The 18125-nt window shown below is 51.7% G+C and overlaps 1 protein-coding gene across 2 annotated transcripts; it reads left to right on the top strand.

Moving 5' to 3' along the window:
• Positions 1-3576: 3576 nt before the first annotated feature.
• SLC26A9 (solute carrier family 26 member 9) lies at positions 3577-17901 on the top strand. Of its 2 annotated transcripts, XM_051808551.1 has the most exons (21): positions 3577-3701; positions 4663-4802; positions 4995-5105; positions 5386-5561; positions 6267-6431; positions 6999-7151; positions 7506-7588; positions 7839-7986; positions 8684-8797; positions 9249-9326; positions 9860-9955; positions 11781-11887; positions 12438-12507; positions 12600-12692; positions 13115-13231; positions 13801-14118; positions 14333-14387; positions 14787-14905; positions 15411-15433; positions 15702-15777; positions 16398-17901. In XM_051808551.1, exons 1-21 carry the CDS (start codon positions 3577-3579, stop codon positions 16443-16445), a joined length of 2415 nt encoding a protein of 804 aa, XP_051664511.1. In that variant the 3' UTR covers positions 16446-17901. The 2 variants fall into 2 exon arrangements, with proteins under 2 accessions (XP_051664511.1, XP_051664510.1); XM_051808550.1 differs by lacking the exon at positions 15411-15433 and having other exon boundaries at positions 14787-14932; positions 15700-15777.
• Positions 17902-18125: the final 224 nt, after the last annotated feature.

The following is an 18125-nucleotide window of genomic DNA, read 5'->3' as shown; positions in this document are numbered from 1 at the left end:
TGCAGCATCTGGCACCACAGAGCTCTGCCTGTGCCCACACCATGCAGACTTCAGGGCAGGAGGCCATGCCTTCCTCTCCTGACCTTTAAGACATGGGCCCTTTCCCTGTGTTGCCCCAGGGCTCCCATGGCACCTGCACTGGAGTGGGAGGGTGGGAATTGTGGTGAACACAGTGCTGAAGGCACTGATTCAGGGAAACAGGAGTCAAGACCTTGTCCTGGTGTTGCAACCAAACCCTTGCACCTGTGCTTGCCTTCTCCCTGCACACCTTGTCTCCTGGGCTAGGGGAGAGTTGCTTTTATGACCCTTTCTTGGGCAATGGAGCTGGGAGGGAGGTGTTTTGGATGAAGATTCACCCAGGATTTGGAAGAGACCAGACCTCTGAACCCCAGCAGTCAGCACAGAGACTTGTGCAAGAAGGGGGATGGAGAGGGGACAGACAAAGGAGGAAACATTACTTACAGAGCTCTGATTTTTTTTTTTCTCCCTAAAATGTAGCAGAGGCATTCCCTGAATCCCATCTCTTGCACTGGGGTCAGTTTGGACCCTTATATCACACATAAGGCAGTGATTAGGTGGCTTTCCCACCAAATCTTGACTCACTCCTTGGACTGGAGTCCCTGTTCTGTGCCTACATCAGGATAGAAAAGTGGCTTTGTGCCAGTGCCTCCTATCAACACCAGCCAGGAACCTCAATGTGACTTTCCTCTTCCCAAACACAGCTATCACCAGCACAGGGACAGGAGATAAGAGCTTACTAAGTGTGTTTGCAAGATGAACTCTGGGAAAAAAAGGTCTGTGGCTGGTTTGGGACTGGCACGGCTTGGGTTGGCCAGGGATGGACTTATGGGACACTTGGCTCATGACCTGCTGGGACAATATTATTCACCCACATCATATTGTCAGAGTGAAGCAGTTCTGGTTTCATTTGTTGTTTGCTCCAAGTATCACATCACACTTGTGTACTCAGCCTGTCACAAGGTCTCAGTGGACTTAGTGAGGTCAGACTTCACATTTCTGAGCATCACCCACTCCAGCCAACAAACTGCAGGAATGGGCTTCCTGAAAAGCTTGTGACACGGGCCCCCCACTTGGAGCTCTTCCCCCTGACCTTGCCCTTTATTTAGATGCCCACAGTGGAACAGAAATCTCGAAAAACCTGGTCCCTGAAATGCAGCAAGTGACTGGCACTCTGCTTTCCCCTCCATAGTCACTGCACTGCTCCGGGGTCCAGCCCCAGCTGCAGGATTTAAACCAAGCTCTGCAGCTTGTTGGGGTCTCATCCCATGGACACCAGGACAGCTGGCTTTGCCTTTTGTTCAAGGAGCAGTCACACAGCTCATTCTCTTTAATTCCAAAATCTCAGAGGTTTAACCTGCTGTTTGATCTAGGGCAAGGCCAGTGATAAGCCAAGTCAAGAACTTGACTCTGTCCGAGACGCTGACATCATTAGCCTGTTTGTTTAAGATGGAATTTAATCATGGGGATATTTTTCCCTCTATACTTGCCTTGTTTATTATTTTCCCTGATTGCCAGCACTTTCTCTCAGCGGGGGAAATTCATTAAAGGGCTGGGATCTAATTGGCTGGTTGGGTCTGTCTGATGGCAGACACATTGTTCAGCAAGGGATGGAGCTGGGAAATACAGCTCAGGGAGGCTTCCTGCACCAGAACCTCAGGTGGGTTTATCACCCCTGAGGAGCTGTTGCTGAGTCTGGACCTGGGCTACAAAATATTCACAAGGGAGAACTGGAAATTCAGAGCAGAGCTGTGGGGCTGGGAGGCAGGCTGGGAACCTGCTCAGCCATGGGATCGGGAGGCAGGGACAAGACATGCAGACAGATGTGGGAAAGCTGAATGACTGCTCATCAGAGAGGCTTTTGGCATGAGTGTAGGGGCTGGGAAGAGCCTAGGACACTGCTTAGTCTCGGCCTGCACCAATCCTCCAAAGGTAAAGCTTGTCACAGCCCTTAGAAAGGTATCCCCAGGTGAAAAGGAGCAGCAGGGATGCCAGTGTGAGCATGCCTGCAGAGGGCACTGGATCGGGCACCTGGTGCTGCAGGAAGGGGGATGTGCCTCCTCTTTCCCGGAGCTGTCCCTCCAGAGCCATGGGCTGGGATCCCTCCTGAGTCCCGCGGGTGCAGATCAGAGCCTGGAATCAGAAACACCCCATTGCTGGAGCTGTTTTACAGCAAAGTGCACTTGATTGCCCCTGTGATGTCTAAAGGAGTGGGGTTGATGACCTCCCTTTTTCTAAAAGCCATTAGCTCTCATTTGCATAATGATTCTGTTGACCTAAATCCTCCCCAAAGTTTCGGCTGCCTGCATCATACTTTCCTCCCTGCCCGGCTCTGCTGGGCCACTCTGCTACACAGTGCTCATGTCTCCCAGCTCTGAGGCACCTGCTCATCAGCAAGGACTGGCATCAGTCCCACTTTGCTCATTCAGGTTCCGTGGAACTCGGTGTCAAGGTGAGCACTGAGATCAGCAGTGCAAGGGGGAAGAGGTTCTGGGACATTCAGATCACTCCTTAAGCTCTCAGCAACCTGGATGTTGTTTCTTGATACATTCTCCTGCCTGAATCATCAGCTTTTTCCACCCCCTCTTCTCCTCCTGTGTTGGGCAATGACCCACTTAGATACAGGCCAAACCACAAATAATTACCAAGATCCTTGTTTTATATCTGACCACTTCCTCCCTCCCCTCCCAGCCTGGCCAGTTTGGGATGATTCTCCCCTCTTCCCAGGCATGGCTGGTAATAGTAAAATAAGGGTTCTCTTGAGTTCATCATCTCTCTGGTGAGACCCAGATACAGGGCAGGACTAGTCTGCCCAGATGTTTTGGCATCTTCATCACTGAAATGAAGTAGCAACAGTTATCTCTCTGCACATCACTTCCTAGAGCAAACCAAGGACTCATCCACAGCCTCTCACGGCGGGAGAGGATTGGGAAGGCTGTGGAATGCCAATGGGACTGGGCAGTGTGGCAGGAACACCTCGGATGGAAACAGCCTTTGATCGTGGTGCCAGTATCTCCCACTGCAAACCGTGCCAGGGCTGCCCAGCCTTGCAAAGTCTTGGCAGCCCCACTGATGGTGAAACTGAGGCATGAGAAAGGTCAAGTGACTCGCCCCAGGCAAAAAGGCAGATGCTGGCAGAGCCAAGATTAACATCCCTGCTCGCCTGCCAGGCAATCCAGGACCGGCTGGATCCCTTTTGCACGGCATCACTCGTTAACATCGACTTCCAAAGAGCTGCTAAAACCCTCCGTGCCAGGCAACCCAGGATGGCTCTGTCCCCTTTGCACGGCATCACTCATCAGCATCACCTCCCAGGAGCTGGTAAAGCTCCCTGTGCAGGAGCAGCAGCCCCTGGAGCTGGGAGAAGCCACTCCCAGGACCTGCCTCTGCGCCACGGGGAAACTATTTAGGGTGGAGGAGTTCGGGGAGGGCTCCCAGACGCTGGAGGTGTCCGGTCTGTTATACTGCAGGTGGGGCCAGCTCCACTCACATTCTTGGCTTTGCTTTTTGTCTCCTTTTTTTTTTTTTTTTTCTGGGAAAAACTTGAATGACCCAGAGATGAGCCAGGCCAGGCCTCGCTATGTCGTGGACCGCCCCGCGTACTCCGTCAGCCTCTTCGACGAGGAGTTTGAGAAGAAAGCCAGAACTTACCCCATTGGGGAAAAGCTGAGAAGCCTTTTCAGGTAACACAGAATGCTACAGCTGGGGGAAACGTAGACTTAGTCTGGAGTTGGGGTATAACTCAGACCTGGGGATGTAGTTCCCATTTTTCTCCTGGGAAGCCTTCTCCGTGGTCTTCAGGGTTTTGATGGATGAAAGGGCATGGGAGAAATGCAAATTGTACTGAAGCAAGTGAAACTGGTGGCTCTTTTCACTGTTGGGTTGGAAGGCAAACCAGCAGAAGAGTTTGCACTAAGTGCATTTGGGATTTGGGGTTCTGTTTCCCGAGGTGTTTTTTTGAATAGTGAAAAGAGTACAATTGGTGGTGTGGGTATTGGCATGTGGATTATTTTTTTAAGCTTTTCATCTGTATTTTCCTTTTATCAGCTTCCTGATCAAAACCAATACCAACTTAAAGAAAGGTTTATAATCATGCAAATAAAGATGAATAACCCTGCTGATACATTTCCTGGAAATCTATCTTCCTTCCTTGGAAAAAAGGAAGGCAGTAATACAGGAGAGAATAAACATGTACATTAGCAAAAAGAAATGTGAGATGTTGCATGTGTCAATCCAGAAACAATCTTCTTTTTTCAGACACGCTTGGAGGGTTTTTTGTGACCAAGCACCTGAAAAAGTTCATCTTTGACTCTGTGCAACTGTCCCATGAATCTCTGAGCTGTGTTTTCTCCCCACAGCTCACCTATCCCCTGTCTGAAGGGGAGCAGGATATCAGGGAGCTAAATCCTTCATTCTTTGCAGGTTCCAGCTGTGGCAGCATTGGGCACCTCTCACTATATGAGGAAGGTCCCCATAATAATCTTGGCCTTGTAGGGAAGGGAAGTGCCCCAAACTCTGGGCTCAGAATTTGGTGAGGGAGAAAGGTTGAGACAGTCCTGGGAAGATCCTTCCTTGCTCACTTCCCAGCTCCCTTGCTTCCTCCCTTCTTTGCTTATTTGCTTTTATTTTTTATATCTCCTTTAGGTGTTCGGCTTCCAGATTCAAACTCACCCTCTTTCGCCTGTTCCCAATACTCGTGTGGCTTCCCAAGTATAAAATTAAGGACTATATTTTGCCTGATGTCCTCGGTGGGCTCAGTGCTGGGACGATTCAAGTGCCACAAGGTGAGATGTGATGACTGTCTGGGTCTCCAAAAGGGAGTACCAGTTTGCCAGTTGAAGGTCTGCAGACGATGCTGGTGCCCAGTTTGGGGGGGTTTCCTGCCTCTCCTGCTGACATGTATAAACCCAAACTCTACCTCCAACCTGGTTGGTCCTATATTTCTTTGCAGTGCCCATTTCCCTTGTGTTTTCCAGGGATGGCCTTTGCTCTCCTGGCCAATCTGCCTCCTGTCAATGGGCTCTACTCCTCCTTCTTCCCCTTGGTACCATATTTCTTCCTTGGGGGAATCCATCAGATGGTCCCAGGTAAGAGTCTGCAGAGCGATTGTCTGCACAGAACAGTTAAATACTGGCTGGGAATACTCAGTGTGTCCCAGAATGGGGCTGTTTGGTCTGTCAGGGGCTTATGGGATCCCTGATTCTGGCTGCACAGCAGGATCTGACCCCACTGAACCGTGGCCACATCCCTCTGTGGGGCTGGTGACGGGCTGGGTGACTCAGCCTGCAGAGCCCAACCTGCCCCAGCGCCTTCCAGGACAGGATGCTCCCTAGAGAGAGCTCCTGACCTCACTGTCTTGTGCTGCAGGTACCTTTGCTGTCATCAGCATTATTGTTGGCAACATCTGCAATGAGTTGGCTCCAGAGTCGGACTTCCAGTACTTCAACCACACCACCAATGAGACCAGTGTGAACACCACGGCCCTGGAGGCGGCCAGGCTGGAGATCTCTGCCACCTTGGCCTGCCTGACAGCCATCATACAGGTAAGGACTTGCTGCACCACCCCTGCTGCGTCCTCTGACCCACGGGGAGTCAGCCAAGCTCTCCCTGGAGCAGGGACGGTGGCAGCAGGTGCTGGAAAAGGCCCCACTTCTCAGTGGGATGCCTCAAAATAGGGGTTTGGGGGATCCCATCCCTACTTTGGTCTCGGTGTGGAATTCTCCACATAGTGAGGGCAGGATGGCAGCCAGTGGTGGCACCCTGCAGCTCTCCCCTCCCCATCCCTGCTCCAGGACAGCCCAGCCCGTGGCTGTGTGGGAGGGAGCAGCCTGTCTGACACCTCTGCACCTCTGCAGCCGTTCTGTCCAGCTGGGTCCCACCAAAATCCCCCAGACATTGTGCCAAGCTTTGGGAAGAGGCTGTTCCTAAGAGTCCCTGCTGTCCCTGCAGCCAGAGGTGGCCCAGCCCTGTCCTGGATACAGGAGCTCTGCCTGCCAAGGGGTCACTGTCCTGGAGCTGCTGTCCCTGTGCCACCCCAGGGGGGGATCATCCCCTCCAAAACCCTGTGGGGCAGCTGGGGCGGGGGGCATCTGTCCCCCTCCAGAGGGGGGGATCTGTCCATGCAATAACCTGCAAGGAAACACCCGTGGGAGATGCTCCATCCTCCTCCTCCTCTGTCCACACCGGTGCCAAAGGGACACTTGGGGCTGTCACGGTTCTGATGGCACCTCGTCTGTCCCACCCTCTAGCTGTGCCTGGGATTTGTGCAGTTTGGCTTTGTTGCCATCTACCTCTCCGAGTCCTTCATCAGGGGCTTCATGACGGCGGCGGGGCTGCAGATCCTCATCTCCGTGCTCAAGTACGTCTTCGGCTTGACAGTCCCGTCTTACACCGGGCCCTTAGCTATCGTCTACGTAAGTGGGTGCTCTGGGCAGACACCTTCCACCACCCCTCAGGCATCACTGAGACCCCCCTGAGGGAAAGGGGGGGGCTTGGAGAGAAGGGAAGGGCGGAGGGAAGGGGAATCCATCCACCAGCCCTGCCCTGCACACCCTGCTGCTGCCCTGCAGGGCATTAGCTGAGCCCCTGTCTGTGAGTTTCCAGTAAGAAATCATTAAATGGGGCTGGGATTTGGGGAGAACGTGAACCCTGTTTACATTTACAGTGCTTTACATTTACAATCATTAGCAAAAGAAACTTCCCCTATGAGCAGGTTTGCCCATTCCCTGGATTTCCTGTATCTTCCATGGATGCATCCTCCACTGATGCAGGCAGAACTGCATTTAACCACCAGCACAGGCCCAGGGCTGGTGGCTGATCCCTCAGAGAAGTTTCTAGCACTTTTCTCATCCCATCTCATCTCCCCTCCCATCTCAGGGTGTTTGCAGTGATTATGGTGACAAGTTCTCTCCGCTGTGCTGCCCGTGTTGCCCAGAGTCTCTGGTTCCCAGTGACACCTTCTCCTCTTCTCTCCCCTTTAGACATTCATTGACATTTGTAAAGGTCTGCCCAAAACCAACCTGGCCTCCCTGGTCTATGCCTTGGTCAGTGCTGTGCTCCTGATCATTGTCAAGGAGCTCAACCTCAAGTACATGAAGAAGATCCGGATGCCCATCCCCATGGAGATCATCATTGTAAGTGACACCCGGGCTGTCCCTCAGACCCTCCCCGCCCCTCCCAGCCCTGCTGGTCACAGCAGACCCATCATGTAGAGTGTCTACACAGTGAATATGACGTGGCTTGGGGTCAGAAATTGGGCCATCCTCATGCAGGACACCTCTGACTCCCAGCTCATCCCTGTTAGGCTGTACCTGCATCCTGGGGATGGGGAACATAACTCCTGCTGGGACTGTTCTCTCCTCTCCTCGCCCAAATTTGGTGGTGATTTTATTCTGCCAGCCCCCGGGAGCACAGAAAGATTAGTGCTCTGAGCCAGCTCAGCTCTCCCTGCTCACTCACTGCTCTTTATTCTCTTTATTGCCTTTCAGGTAATAGTTGCAACTGCAATCTCTGGCAGCTTTAACATGCCCGAGAAGTATGGCATGCCAATCGTCGGGAAGATCAGTATGGGGTAAGAGCCTGTGCAGCTCTGACTCACCTTCCAGACAGTTTTCCTTCCTCCTCCTCCTCCTGCAACCTGGAAAACACCTCACTCTTCCCTGCTGTGTGACAGTCCCCTTCCAGGACTGTCAGGCAGCACTGTGACACAACCCCCACCACCCACTCGAGCTGTGCACGGCGCAGACATGGGTTATGTCACTCCTGAGCACACCAGCTCCTCACCCACAGACACTCACGTCACAACTCTGCTCTGGGTGCAGGTTCCCAGAGCCCACCCTGCCCCTGGTGAGCAAGTGGAAGGACATGGTGGGCACGGCCTTCTCGCTCGCCATCGTGGGCTACGTGATCAACCTGGCCATGGGGAGGACTCTGGCAGCCAAGCACGGCTACGACGTGGACCCCAACCAGGTAACGCTCGGGTTGGGAGGCGCGGGCAGGGACTGCTCCTCTCGCTCTCAGGCGTGAAGGGAAAACCTCAGGCGTGAACGGGAGAAGCGCTCGGACCTGCCGCGCTCAACCGGACGAGCTGCTCCCCCTCGCTGGCAGGCCCGGGTGGCACAGTGCCACGTGGGGGCAAAAGGACACGGCAGACACATCCCCACTGAGCTGCAGAGAGCCTGGAAGAGGGAGGGGAGCCTTAAGCTGGGCTCTGCTGCCTTGCTCTCCCTCCAGACCCGGGGGCTCTGCTGGCACAGACGGCCTTTTTGGCAGGTTGTTGGAGCACAACAGGCACATGTATTTCTCAGACCTGGATTCCTGGTGTGTCACCCAGATACTGTGGGAGGCAGGACATTAAATAATCCTCTTTTGTCATCACTGGCACAGTGGCAGCTTTCAATAACAGCCACACATACCACATGGAGCCCTGCCCTTAGTGTGTCAACAGATGACAACGTGTTTATGTGGAATTGTGCTTCCAGGTTTCCCTGCTATACCAGAACCCATCTTACTGAAAGGAAAGGGTCTGGGATACACTGCAGGGAAAACAAGGCCCTTCTATGGCCACACAGACCCCAGACCCAGGCACCTGCTCTCCTGGCTGCTCACACATGTTGGCAGGACGGGCTGCTGTTCTTTGTGATGACCATATTCCACATCTCCACAGGAAATGCTGGCCCTGGGCTGCAGCAACTTCTTTGGATCCTTCTTCAAAATCCACGTGATCTGCTGTGCTCTCTCAGTCACCCTCGCCGTGGATGGGGCAGGAGCAAAATCCCAAGTTAGTACCTCCTCCTCCTCCTCCTCCTCTCTTCCCTACATGACCCTCCTTGAGCACAAACCCTTGAGCTGCCACGTGCTGTGCCAGCCTGACGTGGCTCTGCAGGTCTGGAGAAGCTTCACATTCGAGTGCTCCACGTTGTTGTTGCTAAAGGAGAATTTCCTCCCTCTCCAACCCCATTTTGTTCCCTGGGTGGTTCTTTGGATTGGTCACAGACGTAGAGCTGTCAATCTGCATTCCCAGTCTGGCTCTCAGAGCTACCAGCGAGGGAAGTTTGTGGTTATCTGTGAGATCTTCAAAATCCTGCCTATTTTCAGAGGCAATCATCTGCTCACATAAAATACTGCAGTGACCAGTTGTGCCCTTGGCTGCAGCAGCAGGAGGAGAAAGACCCCTGGGGAGTTTGGGGAGACACTGCTGTTTGCTGAAGTGATTTCTCTCCTCTCTGAAGGTGGCAAGTTTCTTTGTGGCCTTGGTGGTTATGGTGACCATGTTGTCTCTGGGAATCTACCTGAAACCTCTTCCAAAGGTAACACAAACATCTGTGCAAGCGGCCGTTGCGACACAGGCTCCACACACCCAAGAGAAGGCTCAGGCTGGCTCCAAAAAAACCCTCATGCAAACTGCTGCATGGGAGGGGGTTTGTTCCTGGCCTGGAGACCCCTCTGCACTGAGCCTCTGGAAGCAAGAATCACAGAATCATAGAATGGATGGGGTTGGAAGGGACCTTAAAGCTCATCTCATTCCACCCCCTGCCATGGGCAGGGACACCTTCCACTAGCCCAGGTTGCTCCAAGCCCTGTCCAACCTGGCCTTGGGCACTTCCAGGGATGGGGCAGCCACAGCTTCTCTGGGCAAACAGAAGTCTAAACAACAGTCTAAATTACAGTCAGAGAATAGTCTAAAATACTCTGCTTAGATTCAGGCAAGATCTTTGTGAGCATCACCCTTCCCTGTTTCCTTGTGGGATCTGGACCAAGGAAGGCAGATGCTGCAGAAAGCATCTGCTGCCAAACATGGCACATCCACATCCTGGCTGACACCATCTCCTCTCCTCCGCAGTCTGTCCTGGGAGCCCTCATTGCAGTGAACCTGAAAAACTCCCTCAAGCAGTTGGCTGATCCCTTCTACCTGTGGAAGAAGAGCAAGCTGGACTGCGTGAGTGCCTGGGGTGGTGGGAGGCATCACCTGCCTCGCCTGGCAGCCCAGCCCAGGGCTGTGTGGGGCCTGGGCAGGACCAGCAGGTTCTGGGGGGCATTTAGGGGTGTGAATCCCTTGCAGGAGGTGGGTTTTGCTCTCTCAGTGTGATGGTACTTCCAACCCCTCACCAATGAGGTCCCGGAGCCTGTCCTGGCCAGCTGAGCACCCCGGTGCTCAGAGCACATATCAGAGAGGCCTGAACTATTACCTGCTGTGTTTAAATGCCAATCAACTGCGGGAGCCTGTTTGCCCAGAACTAGCCAAACCGGCCCTGCTCAATATCTGGGAGTCATGACTTAAAAACTCACACAATAGCCCTCCAGGGTGAGGAGAGCCCTTCACAGTGATAAGGACTCCAGGCACTGGTTGATGTATAAACCCAGGCAGGGGGTGCGGGGGAGTGAGAACGGAATTTGGAAATGTCTGACATAAAAAGACAGTGTTTGAACAGGACTCCCACGGCTGAGTGCTGTGTGTGGACACTGAGCCAATATCCTGTCAGGTCCCAACAAACCCCCTTATCGGAGGAATCAGGAGTCCAGAGGGGCTGACCTGAGTCTTTAAGAGCTTTCCCAAAAATACTGTTCAAACAGGTGCTGGAGGAGGGATGGGTTGGCAATTTGAGCACATCTCTGAGCGGGTTCTGCTGATGCTGGTGGGTGGGATGGAAGGTCTGTCGGCTCTGGCAGTTCATGTGAGGGCAGTGAAGTTACTCCCCTTTACCAGAGCTCACACAGGGGAGCACAGACCGACCCCATGGGCTTAGAGACCCCAGACCAAAGCCTGAGCAGACCCCTGAGGGGATGGTGGACTGAGTGGAGGTGCTTGGTGCTGCCTGGAGATTGGTGCAGGGAGAGCAGGGACCAGGCAGATGCCAGTGGAGTGAACGGGATTCCCCTGACCTTAATCTCCTTGGAATTTGAACTAGATTCAGTGTCCTGTCCCAAAATGGGGAACACTGATTCTGGGTGTTGTCAGGCCACTGGTGTTCATCACCTTAAAGCTGGTTGTGTTTCAGGACAACTAACTCCACAGATAGAGCCCAGCACGAAGCCTGGATGGTGGGAAGCCCTTCCCTGCCATTTATATACACAATCCATATAAATGAGGAGGCTGAAGTCATCAGTTACTCTGACTTGTCCAAGGTCAAAGTTAGGTTTCATCAGTCTTGAGGATGGGATTAAAATAACCTCATAATGATTCTCAGAGGGCAAGTTTATGAGCTGGGGCAGGACTAATTTCATGTGGAAGGAGCTGCTCAAGCGCTAACACATAAAAATGACAGATGTCAGAGCTCTGAGCTGGAGGTGAAGCAGGTTTTGGGGTGCTCTGTCATACTTGGCCATCAGACCTGCTCTGTGGCCGGGCCATTTATAGCAGGTGCTCAGGAGGTTTTCGGGGAGATGCTGATTCCTTCTGAAATGCTCTGACTGCCAGCAGGAGCTTCTTGGGGCTGAGAGCAGATGGTGTGATCTGCAGGAGCCTTTCCTGGGCTAGCCAGGCTGATACTCTTTCGGATGGAACGAGCAGTGTGTTCATGCAGTCGTGAAGAAACACACTGGCTGCTTTCATGCCTGAGAAACTGGGGCTCCTGGCAAACTTCCCAGCAAGGATGTTCCGCACGAAAACACGCAAAAAAACCGGAGAATTCGGGTTCTGGAGCATTCAAGTCTTGGTCTATCGGTCCTACGTGGTTTTGGGAGTTTGGGATATCAGCACAGGGCCGTTTTCCATCCATCCCTGGCAGAGTGACATGACCTGCCACGCTCTTCTCTCCCTGCAGCTGGTGTGGCTGGTGAGCTTCCTCTCCGCTTTCTTCCTGAGCCTTCCCTACGGAGTCGCGGTGGGCGTGGGATTCTCCGTGCTGGTCGTGGTTTTCCATACCCAGTTGTGAGTACCAGCGCAGCGACAGGAGACAGCCAAACCTCCCAGGGGCAGAATACAGGGTTTTATAAGCGACCTCTGGCCCGTGTCTCGAAGGAACGCGCGGCAGGAGCCCGGGGGAGTGCAGGTGTCCTGCCCGGAATGTGCAAACAGGAATGGCAGGCGCTAATTTACTGCCTGCATTCCCGCTCCCGTGCACATCCCAAGGCGAGGGGAAGTCTCGGGGTATTTACTTCAGCATGAAAATCACCCTGCACAGCTCCCAGCAGAAAGTCCTGCTCATCAAAGGAGCGAGCCCTGTGCATGTGCAGAGGTCGGTGGGAAGTTTTCACACCCTTTTTAATCCATCAAAGCCCCTTTATTAACATTTCCCAGCCTGGGATCTCAAACTGCTGAGTCTTTTTTTTTTTTTTTTTTTCTTTCCCCTGTGGACTCTGCAGGGATGAAATGTATTTTCATAAAGCAAAATTTTCAAATCCTGGTGTGGAATGTGAATCAAAGCAGTTTTTTTTCCCCTGCACCGTTCACTCTAATGCTGATCCCTTCTTTCCTGCAGCCGGAATGGCTCTGCCCTGGGCCAAGTGACTTCCACTGACATCTACAAGAATCCCAAATCCTACAACAAGGTAAGGTGAAGATAAAGCATCCTCAGGGAAAGTGCTGTTCCTTGTTTGCCACTGGTACTCAGGCCTGGCCTGAGCTCTTGTCTCTGTTGCAGGTACACGAGGTTAATGGGATTAAAATTGTGACCTATTGCTCACCTCTGTATTTTGCCAACTCAGAGATATTCCGTGAGAAGGTCATAGCCAAGGTGAGTGATGCCCTGACAAATTTCTGCCTGCAGCCAATCTCAAATGGCCCTTGCTCTTTCCTGGATTGCTGCATGGAGATAATTAAGCCATGGATGATCGTGACAGATGGTCACATCCATCCTTTACTCTTCCATCCTCTTCTCCCTGAGCTTCAGGACTGTTTGTAGAGCTCATTTGAGAGGTTATACCTGAACCCTGGAAGGTATCCTCCCCCAAGCTCTGCCAAAACAGGGGCATCCTGCTCCTGCAAGTCTCTCCTCCCTGCATGTGCAGCTACCCCGAGTTGCTGAAGATGTTTGGTTGCCATCAGGATCATCTCACCCCGGTGTACAGCTGGTGCCACAGACTGGGAAATACCAGGAAAGACCCTGACTATGGGTCTGAACAGGCTTTTTCAAAGAAAACTCTTTCTTTCCAACAGACTGGGGTGGATCCTGGGAAAGTGTACTTGGCCAGGAAGAAGTATCTGAAACGGCAGGAGAAGGGGACAGCACAGCCACCAACGAAGCTCCCGAAATTCTTATTGAAGCAGAACAAGGTAACTCAGGTCAGGTTCCCCTGTTGATGAATAAGATCCCAAGTCCCCATCAAACAGCTCCCCTTGCCATAGGATTTTCTGCATTCTCTTCCTGGCCACATTCACCACCTCTCACCTCCTTTCCTTCCCGCCCACATCTCCGCTCCTCCCAGCAGCCAAAACCTTAAGATGCAGGAGGACTGGGAATGCCTGGGAGCGGGAAAGCCACAGAGATAGCTAGAATGGAAACATGGTGAACAATTTGGTAGAAACCAGGCTTGTCATCCTTCTCTGATGATGCACCTGTGTCAGCATCTCAGTTCCAAAGTGCCCTTTCGCAGCCCATTTTCCAGTCACCCCAGCTCCACTTGGTTTGCAGTGCTGAGCAGTTTTGGAGCTGGTGAAGATGAATCATGCCAAATTAATCTAACGAACTCCAGCCTCAAGGGACACTCAGTCTAGGACCAAGTTGGAGTCATCCCAGATTAAAACACCTCATGCCAGTGGACACAGGCACATTCACCTGTCACCTCTCAGCCTGTGCTGGCAGTTGTGCCCTGCCCTGACTCTGCATTTCTGCTTTGCTGCAGACCTTGTCTCTGCAAGAGCTCCAGAAGGACTTTGAAAGCACCTCTCCAACAGACACCAACAACAACCAGACGACTGCCAACGGCGCCAGCATCTCCTACGTCACCTTCCGTCCCCCTGCCAGCGGTGCCGGGCAGGTGCAGAGCTCCAGGGACCTGGGCAGCACCACCACCCTGCAGGGCAGCACCTTCAGTGTCATGCCCAGGGCAGATGTTGACCCTGTGCTGACAGCACCACCCTACATCAGCTTTCACACCATCATCCTGGACATGAGCGGGGTGTGTTTTGTCGACCTCATGGGCACAAAAGCTCTGAGCAAGGTTAGTTCTGCACTACAAACAAAGCCAAGCTGCAGGGCCTTCTACTTCCTTGGGCATCTCTGATAAAAGGGGTTTACCTGCCTCAATAGGTTTGTGTGCTTTTCTCCTTTAGCATCCCCAGAACATGTAAAGCCCTGATATAAGACTTTATGTATTAAGAAAAGCTGGAGCAGCAGTCTTATTAATCCTTTCTCTCCCCTCTCATCCTTTCTAGTTGTGTTCCAGTTACCAGAAGATTGGGATTAAAGTGTTCTTGGCAAATGTGCAGGGTAAGAATCCACAAAGAGCACATTTCCACGTGATCTTCCCCCATTTCTGTGCTCCTGACAGACAGGAGAACTTTTTTGTGTTCTTTATGCAAACCATGTGAGATGTCAGCCTTTTGTTGGACAAACCAGAACAGAGGAGAGAAGAGAACAGAAGAAAGGGAAGAGAAACACTGTTCTCTATGTATGAAATCAGTCCTTTCGTTTGGGAAGTGACATGGCTGGAACATCTCCAAAAATGGAGAACAAAATAGATCCCTACACTCATTTCTGCAGCAAACCTGCTTCTTCCCCATGCACCCCAGGCTTGCCTCAGCTCAGAGGCCACTGCCAGCCACAGACACCCTCAAAGGCTTCCTCCTTTGCTTTCCTCCTCATTCATGTGCCTTTTCCTCTCTCCAGCCCAGGTGTACAGTGACATCAGCACAGGTGGAGTCTTTGAGGAAGGAGGCCTGGACCGAAGTCACATCTTCCTGACCATCCACGATGCTGTTTTGTTTGCACAGGCAAATATCAAAGAAGTTGTCCACCCACCCATCTTGGAAGAGGTAAATTTGCTCCACAGGCTTTCCCAGCTCACAGGACTCTTCTTATCAGGTTCACAGGCTGAATAACAAATTGCTACTGCAACTGATAAAGCCTCCTGTTTATCTCAAGTGGCAAATGCCTAAATCCAACAAAATATTTCATCTCCTAGTTGTTGTGTACAGGCCAAGCACCTACTGACTGAATGGATTTCCCTGGGAATTCAGAAGTGTAAATGTCTTATAACAAACCCTTGGCTGAGAGATGAATGTTGTCCCGTCCTGGAGGAGCCAGAAGAGCTGTTCCAGCACTGTGGCCTCAGTTTGGTGCTGGGTGGAACAGGCAGCTGCACAAAGAGGCAGAATTTGGCCCTCAAAAATGAAGGCAAAGCAGATTCACCCATCCAGGAATGATCCCAGCATCCGTGAACTCTCCCTGGGCTGGGAGGAGAAAAGGCCAAGGCAGGAAGGTGGCACATTCTGACAGCACAGTGTCAGACAGGCTCCTTCCCCAAACAGGGGTTGGTTTATTGTGTGGTAATTTAGTTGGAATCAGGGCAGTGGGAGCCAATTATCTCACAAGAACAAGTTAAGGTATCTCATATCTGGGCACAGTGATATGTCAATGCCAGCTTAGTCACAGGAGATAAACAAAGGGAGCAGGATTCCTCCTGTGCCCCTTCTCCTGGGCATTTCCATCGGAGCAAGTGTGATGTTTTGAGCCTGGGTTAGTCATTATTTTTATTCCTTTTGACCCTGGTAATTTGTGGATTCGATTCTTCCCTGCACAGAGGCCAAACCAGACAGAGCTGTCCATCTCTGACGAGTCTGTGGATGAAAGCAGTGCAGAGTTCAAGAACCTGGAGGAGGTGAGTTCTAGTGCCAGGGCTCACCTCAGCCACGGGTGTAAGGTGGAAATCAGAAGTCATGTTTGGGATTGATTAGACAGGAACTCCCCTGAGCCATTGCTGGGCAAACTGCAGGTAACTGCAATGCTTTGGAAAGTTAATTGCAACTATGACTTTAAGTCCCTGTCCTGAGGAGCTCTGGCAGGCACCGGGATGAGCAGCAGGTAGGTTACCCCACAGGGAATCCTTTAATCCATTCTGGGCCACACAGCTCAGGTTCACAGTCACCCCTGCGGTCTCCACACACTGGGGGCAACTTGGAGAATCAGGTTTAGCTCACACCCAAAAAAAAGGGATCATTGGTCAAGTTTTTCAGCACAGACTTTATTAATGACACATTGACTTGCACTCACATTTGGGTTTTGGGGGGAGATCTGTTCCAGTGTTGACCTTTGCTATGCTATCCATGCACAGCTGGAGGCAGAGCAACTCCCACCACCAGCTTTCCCTCGTGGAGAAGGGATAGGAAGGGCTGGGGTTTCTGGTGGTGTTTCCCTGTGGGACTGAACAATGCTGAGCTGGGTGGGTGGGTCTGTGCCACGGCACCAGCCCTAACCCTGCATGTCTTCTGTGCCCTTTAGGAGATGTTTGGAAGTATGTTCCACTCAGAAACCCAGACAGCTCTGTGAGCACAGGGAGCATCAGAGCGTGGGCAAACCCTCCAGAACAGACTCCTCCCTCCAATCCTTTCGTGAAGACCTGAGGATACAACAGGTTTGCAAAGCAAGAGGCCATCCCACCTCTTGGACTGACAGATTCCTCCCTCCTTCCTGCTCTGTTTGTGGTGTTCAGAGCAGTGGACTCTGGAGCAGGCAACAGCAACCCAGGGAAGCAGGAACTCAGGAAATGCCATCTCATGGATTAGAGGAGAAGGGAGTTCATTTGAAGGCAGGTGCCTTAACCCAGGGGACGATCAGTCACCTGTGCCAAGAGCTCTCCTTTGTCTCACACAATCCAACCCTTCTGCCCACGTTGGATTACATAATTTGGGCATCCTGCTCCTTTCTTTTCCCCTCTTCCCTCTCTTCCTGATGAAGCGAAATACAAGCAAATATTAAAAGCCTTTCAGGGCTTTTGATTCTGGAGCGAAAGCGGCTCTTGCAAAGCGCAGCTTTGCCGGGGAACGTCGTTCTAGGATGTGCACTGACCTTCGGGGGGTCTGGAAGTGCAGCCCCCCCAATTTCCCTTCCTGCCTGTGTAGCACCACCTCTGCCTCCCCTGTGGCCCCTCTTCCACGACCCCCCTGCTCCCCCTCTCTCTGTGACCCAGTGGCCCAGAAACCACTGCCTCAAAAACCAGTGCCTCAAACCAGTGCTGTACTTCTGACACCCCAAAGACCTTGACACTCTCCCTCAGAAGGGCTAATTTCTGAATTATGTGGGTTTTATTTACTAATAGGATGTGCTTTGAATCAGAAGTAAGAATTCCTTGTTACATTCATATTGCCCTGCCTGCCTGGTGGGTTGGGTACCTGCCCAAAAGACCCAGGGTCCAGTTCAAACCCCACCTTAAGTTTTTTAAGGATCTTTTTACTGACCAAACAATACTTCAGAGAAGGCTCTTAGACTGTGAATGGCACGAAAACATTAATCCCAAGGGAGTTCTGACTCTTCCCATCTTCTTGTTGACTGGAGAAACTAAGAGATTGAATCCAGAACATGGATAAGTGCTTTGGGGAAGGGTGTTTCTCGTTTTGATCACAAATAGGAAATTCAGGGCCAGGGAAGGAAGCCCTTCCTGCACATTTTTCATGATGCCATTGATCCAGAGCACTGAAACTGAAATTTGAGTGTATTTTATGCCTGCAACCAGGGAACAGCCCGAGTGACATCTTGGGCTGTGCAGGGCTTCTGGGGACAAGCTCTCAAATTGTCACTTGTGCAGCAAGAGAAACCTCTTGTTCAATATATGATATTTCCATACTAATTCTCTACTATATTTGACGAATTTCACTAAAATCCACCTCAGACTGATGCTGCCAGGACTATCTACCTCAGGCAAACTCGCCTGCCTCACTGACCCAGAGACAGACTGCAGAGATCTTCATCATTTCTAAAAACCTGACAGACATTCTTTTACATCTGAGTGATGCTTGTAACAACTGCTATTTTAGTTTCCTTTTCTGATGCCTTCCCTTCTTACCCAGTGCTGATGATTGTGACAGTAATGACAAGGTGACAATACAAAACCTGAAAATTCCAAGTGCAAGCCAAGGGTTAAAGGGACCCTTCTTTCTTCAGCTCATTTCAACCTCAAGGATGGCTTTTATGAAAATAAGGTTATAAAAAATTAGGATAAAGACACATACT

This window comes from Manacus candei, unplaced genomic scaffold (assembly GCF_025592945.1).
Source record: "Manacus candei isolate 608988 ecotype Guabito, Panama unplaced genomic scaffold, ASM2559294v1 h1tg000073l, whole genome shotgun sequence".
Lineage (NCBI taxonomy): Eukaryota > Metazoa > Chordata > Aves > Passeriformes > Pipridae > Manacus > Manacus candei.
The sequence above is the reverse complement of the archived record's forward strand: the minus strand, read 5'-3'. Positions and strand labels throughout refer to the sequence as shown.